The 16,237-nt window shown below is 41.0% G+C and overlaps 1 protein-coding gene across 6 annotated transcripts in view; it reads right to left on the reverse strand.

Annotated features, from left to right (window-relative positions):
- Positions 1 to 350: 350 nt before the first annotated feature.
- The window catches only part of hnf1ba (HNF1 homeobox Ba), an 84,464-nt gene continuing 68,577 nt past the window's right edge, over positions 351 to 16,237 (reverse strand). For all 6 annotated transcript variants that reach the window (XM_068008303.1, XM_068008302.1, XM_068008301.1 and 3 more), the window contains one exon: positions 351 to 6,464. In XM_068008303.1, the coding sequence (XP_067864404.1) occupies positions 6,444 to 6,464 (21 nt within the window). In that variant the 3' untranslated portion in view covers positions 351 to 6,443. The remainder of the gene's footprint in view (positions 6,465 to 16,237) is intronic.

Below are 16,237 nucleotides of genomic sequence, written 5' to 3' on the forward strand. Positions count from 1 at the left end.
TCACACACGAAGAATGGTAGTTGGCATGAGGTACTGGGGGGGTGTTCCCTGTGTCTATGTAATTGTACCCCAGCCAGAGTTACAACATTTAAGAAAGAAGAAGAGAGAATGGAGGAATTTTTTTTATGTTGATTGTTTATGCTTGGAGAAGGAATTCCTCCTTTGGCTCATACCTCTGTGAAGCATCTTGAGACATTTTTCTACTTTCGAGGCACGATATAACTGCAAGTTGTTTCTGTTTATCGCTATAAATGCTCATTGTGACATCTTTAACCACCAGCCCTCTACCACCTTGAGTATCGCGGGACGGTCTGACTTGGAGTAGAAAGAAAACTCCCAGAATCTTCAGCTTTCATCAACATTGTTTACTCTCAATGTTCACTTTACACGTTAAGTATAAATATGATTTTTAAAAGACTGGATTTGCATTTTTACAAAAATAATACATCGAAACGAATCAATTCTAACGGCATTTTTTTTCTCTAGATAAAAAGTCAGAATCCCTCTATGTCCTCGGCAGTAAAGAAATTGCCAAACATCGACAGACAAAAATATTCCAAAGACCAGACTGTCTCTGCTGCTGGGTCTCTGTGACCTGTTGCCCGCAATATACATAAAACGGCAAGTACCATAGAAAATGAGCTGGAACTGAGATTACTAAAAAGTTACACTTTCATGAGGGAACAATTTTCATACATTACAAAAAAAATTATTTTAATATAACATTTTTTTTTGAAAAATTCAGTATTGACCAAGAATTTATTCAGCAAAAATGTAAATTAATACTGCTGTATATTGGACATTAGAAAAGTTACAAAGCATTAAAATACACCAATTGTAAGATATAATCAATTTTTTCAATAATTACACACTTTTATCTAAAATTCTGGAAAGTTTAAATAACACTGTTTTGTCAAACGCAGTGAATGTCAAGAGGGAGAAAGGGAACGAGAAGGAGAATGAGAGAGAGAGAACGAGGCGGAGAATCAGAGAGAAAAAGGGAGAGGGAGAATGAGAGAAAAAAAGGAGAGGGAGTATGAGAGAGTGAAAAGGAGAGGGAGAATGAGAGAAAAAAGGAGGAGAATGAGAGAAAAGGAGAGGGCGAATGAGAGAGAAAAATGGCAACAGGTGCCATTTTGTTGCTATGAATTATACCACATAAAATATTCAGTGTCACAATGGGAAAAGTTTGATGGCGTTGAGGACCATTAAAGAATTGTTGTAAACTACTGTATTTCCTCATTTTGAAATAAAATTTGCAATTTTTGTCCCTCCATTTTCTCAGCCTGTGTGTGTGGTACAATCATTTATTGAGACAACTATTTACATCTCAGACCTACAAGTCCAGGAATACAGAACTGGTATTTTATGAAGATTTATAGATCTCATATTAGTAAGGTGAATTCATATTCTGTCATATTGGGTAGAGATGGTGTAAACAAAATCTAAAGGTTGTGGAATAATGGTGTTAATTGATTTTAAAAAATCTGTACAAAATCAAACCAATTGTAAGTCGCTTGAGTGCTGCATGCTCTCTGCATTGAAAAGAGGCAGGAAATAGAATAGCAAATATCAAGAGAACGAGTTAGAAGTTAGAAGGTATCAAAACTGTCGAGGAGTTCAGAGGACGTCTTAAACTACAAGATGAAGCTAGGCAATAACATGGCTAGTGGTGGCATTTAGATGAACCCAGTGTGTGGAAAAGTAAGGTTAACAGGTCACTCGTCCACTTCCTGTTTATGGGACCTTGCTGCATGCAAATTGGCTGCCACGTTTGCCTACCTAACAAACAATGATTGCACCTCAAAAGTACTTCATGGACTGAGAAGCATTTTGGGACATCCTGAGGTCGTGAAAGGTGCTATATAAATGCAAGTTCTTTCTTTCTTACCAATATAACAGTGGCTGCCAATGTTCGGCCTGAAGTACAGCAGCATAATCTGACACATGATTGAGTGTAACGGGTTGTCAATGGGAACAAGTTCTGGACACCATTTTAGCGGAGAATACATTTAGTACATAACTGAATTTCCTTTTGATTATTGTTGTACAATGTGCAAGTGTTATTTGTTGTACAGCGCAATTCAACTTCTCAATCAAGATTAACATGTTAAACATGCAGTTGACTTGGTAATTCATGTTTCATTCAGTGTTGCAAACTAACTCAAATCATTGCAAAAGGATCATCAGAATTTTCAACAGGATGACAATTTTTCAAGGCAAGGTGAATGTAATGAGGCTGAAAATACCATATTTGTTTATAAAGTATGAAATAAACCCCACTGAAATGCTATGTAGAATGTTTATGGGGAGTGGAGAGCAACAGGAATGAATGTAAAGACATTGAAAAGAACAAAATCTGCTCACTTTCTGTAAATATCATTACAAAATCTGGGTAGTATATTTGGTAACTAGTTATATTTAACCTAACTAGACACTGGGAAATCGGTCTCTTTATTTCCAGTATACGCAAGGCAAACTTTACAGTCATATCATTCTAAAGACTTCTGTCCAATAAATCCGGTATTTAAAAGTGGTATGCAATGTGATTTTTATGGAAAAATGGGCACAATATCTGATCCCCAAAACACTGGTTAAAATTGTGGAGAATCTTGCATTCCATGCAGTAAAAATAGATTCTGACTTATTGAAGCAGTATAATCCAGTAGGCCTAATTATAAACATGCAGAATCACGGAATGCATTTCCCAAAAGACAGGTAAAAATCCCAGAATCCCATGTCATAAAAACAGAATTTGATTTATCATGCCCCATTTTCCAAACGCACGCTCCCAACACGGAGCATCACATGCAGGGATCACATATTGGGAAATCGTAGGCATGCTCCCCACAATTCTCTGTTCATTATTAATGGATGGAAAATGGTTGGCAGTGTGCCTGCGATTTCCTGATGCGTGCTTCAGGTGGGTGACACTCCGAGCCGGGAGAGCACGTTCGAAAAATCAGCCCTATTCAGTTACCGTAAAGCAGTGGCCCTGGCAACATGGCATAATGACTCAAATCAATTTTGTCTTATGATCTATAACTCAGTAACAACTTTATCGGTCAGCTCTCTTCGAGGCCTCCTTCTAAGACAATCTCCTGGAGTATATAACCTGGTGCATTTATTACTTGACTGCACACTTAAGCTTGGGAATGGCCAGCAGAACAAATTGAATGTGAAATAGAACTTTTCTGGTATCTCGCCTTCTGCGATGAAGTGAGTTAGTTTGATTGACAGCCAAAGGAATTGCAATTCCCTTTAGAGGGACTGGGTTTATTGTGGGGGGGTGTGGGGGGTTGTAAAATAACGAGCAGAATAGTCACACGTCACTTCTGACGCAAAGGCATATTATGATATAAATTGCGTTCCAGTCCCTGGAAAACACAGAATAAAGATTTGGCGAGCATTTCGTAATTTATTTAGAACTGCGCATCTTTAAGCTCGGGGTTTGTGTCTCAGATTTTCACTCGTCACATCGGCCCAGTGCTGGAACTTGTGAGTAAACTGCACCCTTCGTTTTATCGTTCAAACTGTTTGAACTGGTCGGGTTATGCTTTTCACAGTTGTCATGAGAGATTGGATGATGCGATCTATTTCAATATTTGACCGTTTAGCTGTTTCAATTCAATGTCATGTTGAATAGAGGAATATCTTGTCACATAAACTTTCATGTTTGTCCTCATTAAGGCACTTAAAATCTGTTTGATTTTCACATCAAATGTTTTCATTAGTCCAAAATTTCATTATCCCAAGTTGTCACATTCTATTGCTGCATGTTTTTTTAGTGCAAGTGGAAATGGTATCTCAATATTTTCAGAAGATAATAACTACCGATACTGCAGGTCAGATTAAGAGTGGTGTGCCTTTCTCAAACAGAACTATTGAAGAAGGTTTTTCAAGTCACAGTTTTTTGTCCCCAATTTTCTCTGTTAATTTTTCCCCCTCAAGTCGATGATTTGCCAATGCACATCCTTCCAATTTTCATTGGGAGAGGAATGTTCCGGGGCTCCTACTTATCTATTATGCAATGAGCAAACTTAATGGCATGCTCTAATTGGCTGATGTGAGGCATGCGTCAAGACAGGCAAGTCAGAACATGTCTGTGTTTTGCTTCTCTCAAGATTGAGCACCATACTTACGCATGCCAACAATCGAGCAACCTACCTAAGCATGGGTACTCCTATCTAAACGAGGCAGGGTGCTTGAATCACAGATTGCCTTGGGACTTGAAGTCAAGACCTTCTGATTGTGATGGTTTCCCACTTGAGCTCTAACGTCACTTTTGGAAACAACCATTTTTAATGACCTTCCCCCCCACCCCCCCCCCCCCCACAAGCCAATTTGTTGATCATGTATTACTATTTCTAGGCCTTCATTCTGTTTCCATGCAATCCTGCTCAGCTGCAAGGTCAAGGCCACTAGGATGTGACCTTCTGAAGTACCATTCAAGTGTTCAGACAGCAGGAAGTGCTCCTGTCCCAAAGTATGATGGGTAATATCAGCTTTTCTGGCCAGTAATAAGGGATCTTACTCCTGTAGGCCGCACTACCTAAGGAGCTGATAAAGCTCAACAAATCTGGTTGGTCAAGTTGGTTCAGCATTCTAGAGAGGGCCTTAAAAATTGGAGGGATACCAGGCAACAGTTTCTAGATCCTTCTTTTGGAGGAAGGGTTGACCTCTGAATTATTATTCTTCGTACATTTGTGAGAACATTGAAAATTATCGAACGATCCTTTTGTACATCCTTCAAGTGTGCGCTGAAGATGGCTGGAGGAAAGTGGAATTGCTTTGTCAGGCTGAATCCGAATTTCAATTCAGACCGACTCCAAATTTCCAACGCTTCCATTTTCTGCCGCAATTTGAACTGCAAGACCTGCATTCGCCTGAAACGGCCACCGCATGGCTTCTGAAAACTAACTGATCCAAGCCTGGCAAATTCTAAAATAGCTGAATAAATCTGGGTTTATTTGGGCCGAAAGCAAACGTCAAACAAATCGGTTAATCATTCCTCCCTGTTGCAAATGTCACAGTAAAATGTACTTAAAGGCTTCAAAAGAACAAACAAGCAAAACAGCTGTACCACCATAGTCGTTTCTGGGCTCTTCTGCAAGCCGGCTAATATTCTGAGTGAAAACAAGAGACCTCAAGTCTGAAACCTGTCCGCTGTACCACAAGCACACCTAGCATTGTCATGTAAATGAAATGATCAAGGGCTTCATTATGCTTTAAAGTAGATAGAAAAACACAAATAGTTGAGTGCATTCTTCACCGAATTTACCAGCCATAAGTGAATATAAAGCCATTACAGGAAATAGCTGGGCACCACATATCGAATAGGCGGGGACTGGCATCCAGCCAAGGAAATCCATGATTTTCCAGCATACACCTGAACAATTCCACCCCCCCACAAATATCAATATTAAACAGTAGCCCTATATGATGAGTGTAATCTGGAACAATTAAGTCAACAGAGCTTCTGGATGAAGCCACATCCTCTACTGATTGCTTTCATTGCAAATCCCCGTGTCATTACCTTTTCTGTAAGGTGTGCCACTTTCAAAAATGAAGGTCAACACTGATCGAATGCAATCTATTTGTCTTTTTGTCAAATCATTGCCACCGTTATGAGACAGGAGTATTTTTCGAACTGTGCTCCTGGGAACACTAATCTGTCTCTTCACAACTTCAAAAGCGACTATTCAGTTCACACATTCGAAATCCATTCATCTAGCTGAGGAAAATCCTGTTTTCTTCATGAACTGGGTTTGTTCAGCACCCAGTTCACGTGTGGCACTTATCATGTAGCTGATGCATTTCTTGGAGATGTCTGCAACTTTGGGAATTGCACTTAATCAGAACAATCAAGATTTCTGAGTTCATTTTCTAAGGCGTTCCTTCTTTAGAATTTAACTATAATCTGTCTTCATTTAATATTCACAGTTCGGATTTGATTTAACTGTACAAGTGTTCTTGCTTCAAACATCCAGTAACAGATAAAAGGTATTTTCTGCTGAGACAGCTGAGCGAGAGGAGAATTTTAATTTTTTTTGCTGCACAAGTGAGTTCTAAAAAAAAAACCCAATTCTTTAAACTCTTTGATTATTTTTGTTCTTGCATGAAACCTGTGAAAACCACAGAACATGATCAGAAACAGGATGCATTTGGTAGATGGGAAATACTGTCCAGCAGGAATTTCAAGGTAAAGTTTGGGTTGGGTTTTCTCTATCGCACCTTGTTCTGTGTCAGTGTGCTAAGGAATTAGCTGCAGAGGAGGCCACAGTCTTGGACAGCTCCATAGAATCATACCGTGTACTGGCTGGCTCAGTGAGTTTTCCATGGAAACCCCAGGTCTCCGTAGATACCAGGAAGATGTTGTGGAAACCATTTTTCTTTTTTTAATGCTGTTGTCTGTGATTAGAAGACAGGAGGTGAGTGGACCATCACCAGGCTTGTAGAGGACACTGAGGAGAGAGAATAAAAACAGAGAACAGAAAAATGAGTGACTACTGGTAAAATAAACAGTTGGGGGTGGGGGCGCAAGAGTTGCTCTGGTTAATGTTGAGGTAAAAATTCCACGCCTGCACTCTGGGCACACGTCAGCAGCAGGTTGATGAGATTGTGCACTCCCAGCCTGTGATTTTCCATCCTGCAGGAGAATCTTTTACCCCCCCATCGTAAATGACTTCATGAAAATTTCCACTGGACGTTATTTCTAGCAAACACGATCAGAAAAGGTTCTGCTAATGGAAATCTCCATGAATCCACTTACAGTGTCGGTACACACAGTGACCAGAACAAGTCTTCCCTTCATCCCTCCCGCCGCTCCCTCCATATTGCTTCTTATTCTTTGTATATTTGGCATACCTTGTGAGGGCAAAATGACTACATTTCCATCTCCCTCTCTCTGTGTCCAGGCATTACACCAAAGATGTCACACATTAGATGTCACACTTTATTACAGATGCAATTAAGCTTTTTTAAAAAAAAAGAGAAAGAAAGGCAGACACTGACCTGCAGCCTGAAATTTAAGGCATTTTACTGTCCTCTTAGTAACCCGAATAATTTAGAAATTTAGAAATAAGCAGCTTTAGTGACATGGATTCCCACATGCAATGCTTAAGGAGTGGCCTTAGAGGGGCAGCACAACTTAGCAGCTAAACATCCCAACTTAAAGAGGTAAAAATTCTGCCACTGCACTCCTGACGTATCCCTGAGCACATATTGCAAAATTGTGCTCTCCTTGCCCATGACTGTTTTGCCCATTAAAGGCGGAAAATCACGGGCTGGGACGCAACTTCACGCTATTCACTCCCAGCTTGTGCCAGGAATGCAGAAGTGGAATTCTTATCCCCTCGTTCCAGATTGCAGACTACCCAAGAGTAATGGAAGATCCATTTATGATCTAATAATTCACTGAAAATAAGTTGCATTATTCTTGTTGAATGGAGTTTTCTCAATGATGTTTTACACTTTCTGTTGTTTTGATTTTTCACACTGAAAGGTATTTTTCGCAAAAATATACAAAAGATTTTTGGGATGAACCTCCTCCCGATGACAATTTTCGAGGAAAGGTCAGCGAAAATGGCACTCCCCAATTTGTACTCAAGTGGACTTTTTAATGCTGATGTATCTGCACTTAAGGGGAAGTTAGATAAGTAAATGAGGGAGAAAGGAATAGAAGAACCTGCTGATAGGGTTAGATGAAATAGGGATGAGAGAAGGCTCGAGTGCAGCATAAACATCAGCATAGATCAGTTTGGCCGGATGGCCTGTTTCTGTGCTGTACATTCTATGTAAGAGCATAAGAAGTAGGAGCAGGAGTAGGCCATAAGGCCCCTCGAGCCTGCTCCATCATTTAATAAGAACATGGCTGATCTTCGACCTCAACTCCACTTTCCTGCCCGATCCCCAAAGCCCTTGATTCCCCTAGAGTCCAAAAATCTATCGACCTGAGTCTTGAATCTACTCAATGACTGAGCATCCACAGCCCTCTGGGGTAGAGAATTATGTTGGCCAGGGGATGCAGAAACTACTGAGTTTATTCCGAACTGCTGACACACAGGCAAAAGCAACTTTTGAACTGAAGTAACCTGAGTTCAGTCGCTGGCCTGAGCTGGCTGGAACCGGTTTGAATTAGCTAAGTTTCATGAAAGACAAAGGAGATGTGATAAGACACAAGTCCTTATTTAGAAAAGGAATAATGAGGTAATGCTACCTAAGTCCTTGGGACAGAGCCAATGAGGAGAAGACACGGAATAGGCGAGCAAGCCCAAACCAACAGGAGAGAGAGACAGCACAGCTTGAAGAGATAAGATTCGGAATAAGAATGAAGAATCTCGGGCGTGGAGCCAGCGAAGACTCCAGAGACCAACCATCGCAGAAGTGGAAGAACCTACGTCAGGGACGTAGAGACGACGTCGAAAGAGAGAGAGAACGGAACGCCTGGCCAGCGTCAGCTCTCCTTTTTGGGTATTAGCCTTTATATTCTGTGACCACTCAGGGAATGTCAGAGAAACCTAGTGGATGTGCGTTTAGATCCTAGTTTGGGTATAAAACTGTATAACCTGGTGCAAACTGCATGTCTACATCTAACCAGACGTATAAGTTATATGTATATGATCTAACAACGTGAATAAAGTGAATTGAGGGTTAAGAGAGAATTGACTCTTCTCCTCGGTGTACTAAGCCAATAACTGTAACCGGTGACCTCCGGTTAACAATTCCAAAGATTCACCACCCTCTGAGTGAAGAAGTTCCTCCTTATCTCAGTCCTAAATTGCCCACCCCTTATCCTGAGATTATGTCCCCTAGTTCTAGACTCTCCCGCCATGGGAAACAGCTTCTCCACATCTACCCTGTCAAGCCCTTTAAGAATTTTATACATTTCAATGAGATATGAAATATCAGCTATGTAATATCGGCTGGGGAATTTCACCCCTTTACGCTCAAATAAGGTGAGGGACATTTTGTGACTAAAATCCAGTTTCTAAAAAAATAATGCAATTTGGGCTATCAAAAGCTCTCGATCCCCATTAGATTCACCTGATTGGACAGGACCTGCTGTTTGGAGGCTGTTCCCATTGTTGACATTAGTAACAAGTTCATTGGACCCATATCCATTTTGTTCTGGCTCCAATTTTATTCTTTTTCTTGGATACACGTATTAAACAATTCTTCACAGCAAAATTCATTGCTAAGTTCTTTAGCACCGGGTCACCTGATGCAGGTTTGTGGGTGGGATTTGGAGCTGCACAGAAATGGTTGCAATTGGACCACGTTTTAGGTGCCATATACCCGACACTGTCGCCAAATTATTTGATTTAAAGGAAATAATTCGCCTGAAACATAAACGGATGGCACAAATGTCCCCAGCAGAGCCACTTTATCAGAATGTCAGTATTGAGAGAGGCCTCAGATCAGCCATAAGTGAGGCAAAATGGCGGCTTCAGTTGAGTGCTGCGGAAGGTCTATTATCATCTTCATTTCTTTTTAAGACCTAGTACGTTGTTACACTAGCTTCATACCTGTAGAGTGTGACACAGGTTGGGCAGACCCCAAGTTATACTGCCACGTTATATCATTCTCGAACCAGAGACAACAAGCTTCTGTGCATGCATGTTCTGCTCATTGGCACCCAGCTCATTAAATGTAACTAAATATTGTTTCAGAAGTTCGCAGACAATCTAAAGGCAGAGGTCGTCTCACACTTCTTGCCTTAGGGCAACCTGAATTACTATATAGTTTGTACCGACTCGAAAATGGATTATCTTCACATTGACACAAACTCTGTCGTATAACTGGCCTGTTACCTAGTGCTGCACTTCACCTCATAGAGTTTATGACAGTGAAAAGACCATTCAGCTCACCACATCTGTGCCAGTGTTAGCTGGAACTGTCTGCTCTAATCCCACGTCCCTGCCCGTTCCATTATATTCATTCCGTACAAAAACGTGTCCAACTCCCTTTTAAATGTTGTTACAGTCTGCCCGAATTGTAGTAAAATGTTCAATGTTCTAATAACCTTCCGTGTGAAAAAAAACTCTCTTGATTTCCTCCTTCGTTTTTCTGGTATTAAACCTGAGTTTATTTCCTTTTGTTACCGATTCACCAACCAGAGAAAATGATCTTTTCACTATTTGCCCTTTCAAAACCTTTTCAGACTTTTGGAAAAATCAGAAAACCAATGTAAAATATGTCAATATTTTTGGCAAAATGGGGCAAAATCTTTGTGCTGGCCCCAACTGCAATTATCAAAGCAAGCCCAATGTGCCTGACACTGACCATTGCGTTACCAGGGAAATAGAGCTGGGCTGCAGGGAGACAGAACACACAGCGGAATACTAAATCCGAAAATAAAGCTCCTAAAAGGAGAAGTCCTTTCTTTTTTTCCATCCCCCTCCCCCCAAAAAAGTTAATTAAATAACACAGGCTATAATTTCTTTGCACTGCAGTAGAATGGCTATATGATTGATGACGGCCTCCTTTAATAATCTACTTCATGACACAACGAGTTGCTGTGAGACATCGTGTATGAAGGAACGGTAAAGATACCATGTGGTTCATCTTATTTCATCAGGAGGGTGGTGCCAAAGATAGCTTTTGCGACCGTACTAATTTATTGGAACTGTAAACATAATAACCCAAAGATAAGAAGACGCCAGGAGATGTCATTAAGACCAGACCCCTGCGACTCAGGCACTGGCAATACAAACATTACTGATCCCTTAAAGTGGCAGCATTAGTCCCGAAACTAAAGCAATCATAGGAATGTCCTATCAGTTGTCTTACCTGGGCAAATTTGTCCTATCTGACTATATGTGATTAGAAACTTTAGAGGAATACATCTATTACAGCTCGTTTATATATGTACCTGGGGTGATTCTAAAATGATTTATTCCGGATGCTAATCCAATAAAGAGCAAGGTCAGCAACATTTATAGTTATTTATTTACATTTATAAATTCAGTGCTGTTACACACCCAGTATTAAGCCGTATTCAAAGGGAGCGCTGGACAGAGATTGAGCTACAACACTGTAGCCTGATTCTCCAACTCGCGCTCCCTTCCAGTGTGGTTTCTCACTGGGGACGCGGGAGTGCTGAATTCAGCCCCCAGAGCTTTATCCACATTTGTGTGTTTACCAGTAGAATGGGATGGGGGAGATTTCAGAGGTCGACATAAACCACAAATACGTGGCATGAGTGACTTCCAAGATCACCTGAGATTGTGTTACAGCTTTTTAATGCATTCAATGTGTACATTTCCCTGTAATACATAAGAAAATGCTGCTCCCAAATAATATATGATTTCCTTCTTATTGGGTACGTTATTTTCCACGTATTATATATAAAGTAAGCTCTTTCCGACATATAAAGGGTACGTTTTTTTCTTTATAATATATCCAATTTATGCCATTTTCCTATAATACCTTTGGTGTGTGTTGTTCCCCCAATATATAAAGATTATTCTGTTCCTTTATCATGTATACATTGTATGTGACTCCTCTATAATGAATCCAAAGCATGGTATTCCTTTATATTTACAATATATGCACAAGGTATACTATCTCTATATAGTATATATTCAGTGCCTGCTATTTCTCTATAGTGTACATAGGGTGTGCTATTTCCTTACAGTATATAGAGTATATGCTGTTCCTTAGTAACGCTCTTTGAAATGAAGGTTCCTATCACGGTAGTAAGTCACATGGCACAATAGGACTGCTGAAAGAATCACATGACCCAATGTTATTTTAGTTTTGAATCACGCAGAGCAAGTGCAGGAGTCTGCCCTTCATTTATACTGAGCAGCGGTCGGTCATTTGTTTGCTAACTTCTCTTAATCTCCCTGTGTAGGGAAAATAAGAAGAAATGACTCTGTCTAAAGACTGAAGTCTGCTTCTTCCTCTCTTCCCCGCCAACAATTTTCTCCCCATCTCGTCTGAAGGTGCTCACTCTTGCTCAGATACATTTTCACAAGTACCAAACCTTCATTAAAATAGTGGACAAAAGAATTTCACACCGATGTGTTTGTACGGTAATATCCAAGAGTGAAATTTCACCATCTATAATAACAGCACCGATTTTTAAAAACTCTGAAACGGAAAGAAGAAATGACAAAAACAAGCTTTGCAATGTGGCATCTCTCCTTGCCGTTTTAGATTTAAGAACATTAAGGGACCATCCTGACCTTTGCCCCAGGCAATACCCATTCCCCAGATGCAAAGGTCAGGAAAAAGGGGACACAGACTCCTTTGGCTGGGTCTACACACACCTGTATGTAGCACCTGGATTTCCTGCATTAGGCTCAGGCCTAACATATAAATGTTAAGGAAGTCAGAAAGGGAATGGCCTCCTACCTCTTTCTTCTAGAAAAATGGCCACGATGCCCCTCATAAATCTGGCACTGGGCTTGCACTATGGCCGCCCCTCAAACCACAGGGTCTGAGGAGTCCTGGCAACAATTCGAAGAGGAGCCCAAAGGTTATACGTTTCACATTTTCTACAATTTATCGATTGGATCTTCGGGACTTGGGGTTTTCTGGCTGCTGGTAGGTCTGAGGCTGCACTCCTGTTTCCTGCCCTACTTCCAATGATGGATGCAGCCAAGGGGGAAGACCGGTCCCCCCCCAAGCCACCTTAAAGACTCAGCACAGGAAATTGAGGTGCACCTGGGCGTTTATGTGACCTACTCCTGCTCAGTGCCATCTTTAAAAAGAAGGCTTTTAAAGGGCTTGTGCTGCCTCACAACGGGGGCAGGGGCAGGGGCAGAGGCAGAGGCAGGGGCAGGGGCAGGGGCAGAGGCAGGGCAGGGGCAGAAGCAGAGCCAGGGGCAGGGGCAGGGGCAGGGGCAGGGGGGCTTTCAGCCAGGCTGAGCTCTTACAACACTCAGATCCAGTACCTCTGCCATGTTGGCTGCACTGAAGGGAGAGGAGAAAGTTGGGGGTGGGTGAAATTGGTCCAGGGTACGAAATGGGCTCGCAGCGAATCAACGGCCCATTTATACTGCACCCGATTTTCTTTTCCAATGGATTAGACGCATCTTGTTGGAAAAACCTTTCCTAATTACAGCAACAGGATCGACAACAAGTGGCATCCATTTGATAAGGTTATTCCGTTTAACTCTGTGTCATCTCACACACAAAGCATTTCCAAGGAAAAAGAAAATCGGACACAGTGTAAAACGGGCGGCCAATTCGCTATGAGCCCATTTTGCGCTACAGGCGTGGACTGATTTCACCCCCTCTCTTCCCTGGTAACTTATTCCACATCTCTCTTACGCACTGAGTGAAAAGTCCTGTCTTCCTTCCCTTCTTACTCCTAAATTCCTAAATTCTAATTTATTTCCTTAGTGGTTAAGCCCTTCACCATAGCATTACTATTAGATGCATCTTGTTGGAAATACTGCTCCCAATTACAGTTGTAAACAATTTTACAACACCAAGTTATAGTCCAGCAATTTTATTTTAAATTCACAAGCTTTCGGAGGCTTCCTCCTTCGTCAGGTGAACGATGTGAAAAATAATTTTTTCCATTTTGGCCATTTTTTCACATCATTCACCTGACGAAGGAGGAAGCCTCCGAAAGCTTGTGAATTTAAAATAAAATTGCTGGACTATAACTTGGTGTTGTAAAATTGTTTACAATTGTCAACCCCAGTCCATCACCGGCATCTCCACATCCCAATTACAGTAACAGGAAAGACAATAAGTGAAATCCTTTTGATAAGGATATTCTGTTTAACTATGTCACGCACAAAGCATTTGCATTAGTTCCAGTTAGCTTTCCTTCAAGGAAGAGTGAGCTAGTCTCTGATGAAAAGACTGGTAATTATCAGGATGTATGTTGAACTAACAGGTAGCGTCACATAATATTTTGATAAGAGGACATTTCCTGTACTGTGAAGGCTTGTTCCAACAAGCAACTCATCTAAGACCATTGGAGTATGAAGGCATAATTAATCAAGCCAGTTTAAGGCTGAATAGTTAGCATATTGATTGATAGAGATTTTCAAAGGAAACCTCGTTTGCTTAGGAGTATTGCTCTGCCCGACTGCCCAACTGATTGAGATTTGTGTATCAGAACCTCAACTAGCTTTAAAATTCAATTTCTATTTGATGTATATTAACCCTTATTCACCTTTCTTTTAGGGCAATAAAAATAAATTAGTTGTTTAACTGGACTCAAGTGTCATGTATAGTGATGAGGCAGACAATTTATATTTTTAGCATTGAAGATGAAAGGTATTAGGGTGGATATGTTTTATCTGAACACTATTTGAGATAAGTGTAAAATTATATCTGATTCACTTAAATACAGTAAGTCACTGCATTTCATCGTGTGCTGCATTTTGAGGTATTTCAACGACTTGATAAGGCATTTTATAAATGGAAGTATCAAGATACTTGAAATAATGACTCATGGTATAATACAAGCTAACACGGGTTTACGACTACAAAAATACTTGACTTACTTCTTAAAGGGCTACAGACTTAATGCAACTGTATTTAGGCAACCAATTGTTTGTTTGCAAACACATGGCGTAAACTGGTTTGAAACATATCATCACGTCCCCTGTCCATGATGAAAATAGCACATGGCTGCTATTCTTTCCTGCCTACTTTCCTCCCCCCTCCTACTTCTTCAAAAAAAATTGCCCAGTACTGATTTCTGAAGGCAATGGCCCTTTATATACTGGTGTAGGAACGTATTAATATTTTGAAGGAAATCCTTCAAGACAGTAAAGTGTGACAAAAAAGGCAGAAATTGGGAAACAGTGACAGTAAACTATAAACGTGTTCTGCTGAACAGGGGCTCACACCTGCTGTGCTTTTCCACTATCTTGTCTGAAAATACAATTAATGAATACCCAAGAGTGATTACACCCTTTAAACCCTATTGGTGACCCTACCCATGGGTTGTTCGGCCAATGCCATAATCACTAAGGCACTGTACGCTTTGTTTTTGGATTTCTTGTTCCCATTCCATTTAATATCTTACATATACCTCTATAAGAACCCTCTCAGTTGCCTCCTTTTAAAGTTGAAAAGCCCAAATTTCTCCCGTTTTCCTCCATGACTTAAGCCTCTGACACTGGGGATCAGCCTTGTGCCTATTGGTCTGTATCATAGCTCATTGGCTCAGCACAACAGAGTTCTGATGAAACATCCCAACCAAAATGTTAACTTGTTCCCCCACCCCCCCCACCGCCTTTCAGAATTGTATTCCCCGCACCTTCTGCCTTTATTTCATATTTTCAGCGTTTTCTATCTCGGTAACCTCCTCCAGCCCTACAACCCTCCGAGATTTCTGCACTCCTTCAATTCTGTGCATCCCCGCCCGGTTTCCTTCGCTCCACCATTGGCGGCCATACCTTCAACTGTCTAGGCCCTAAGCTCTGCAATTCCCTCCCTAAACCTACCCGCCTCCCCACCTCTCTCTCCTCCTTTATGTCGCTCCTTAACACGTCTTTGACTAAGCTTTTAGTCACCTGTCCCTATATCTTCTTTATGTGGCTCGGTATCAGATTTTATCTGATAACACTCCTGTGAAGTGCCCTGGGTTGTTTTACCACATTAAAGGCGCTATATAAATGCGAGTGGTTGTTGTTGTTGTTCATGGTTTAAAATTAATGGACGGAAAATTGCGGCTGAGCGCCCATGTGCTTGTGAGATGTGTTTCTTGCGAGCAACACTGGGAGCACCAGGTTATGGAATGACCCCTTTTATCCTTTGCACAACCATTCCACAGTGGGCAAAAACAGACATGAACAGCATTAAATTTATGTTGTAGCTAAGTGAAAGCATCATAAAGTCATCAAGAGCTTGATCCACATCTACTTCACGAGTTCCTTAAATAAGGCATTATTCTTTATAACTCCATGCGTTGCATTAAAATTGTACCATTGCCTCAGATTTATGCAGCAGTAAGGATGCAATAAAGGCAATCCATGTGGAAAGTGATTTTGCTTGAAGCAAACAGCAAGCTCCTCATCTCAGTCCACCTTTAACTGAGCCGCACCCACCAGTCATAAAACACAGAGCTGCCTTGTTTGCTGCAGGTACCACACTGAGCACAGTCGGTAACTGTCAGCGCTGTAATTTATGACGGCCTTTTGCAATTTTGTATTTATTTGCTCTTTCCATTAACCAATATGATTTTCACCGTGTAACTCTGCACGCCTTTTTCACTGGATTTACTCACCTTGATTGCTGGCCTCGCTAATGTTCTTCATCC

The sequence above is a fragment of the Heptranchias perlo genome, chromosome 28, assembly GCF_035084215.1.
Source record: "Heptranchias perlo isolate sHepPer1 chromosome 28, sHepPer1.hap1, whole genome shotgun sequence".
Lineage (NCBI taxonomy): Eukaryota > Metazoa > Chordata > Chondrichthyes > Hexanchiformes > Hexanchidae > Heptranchias > Heptranchias perlo.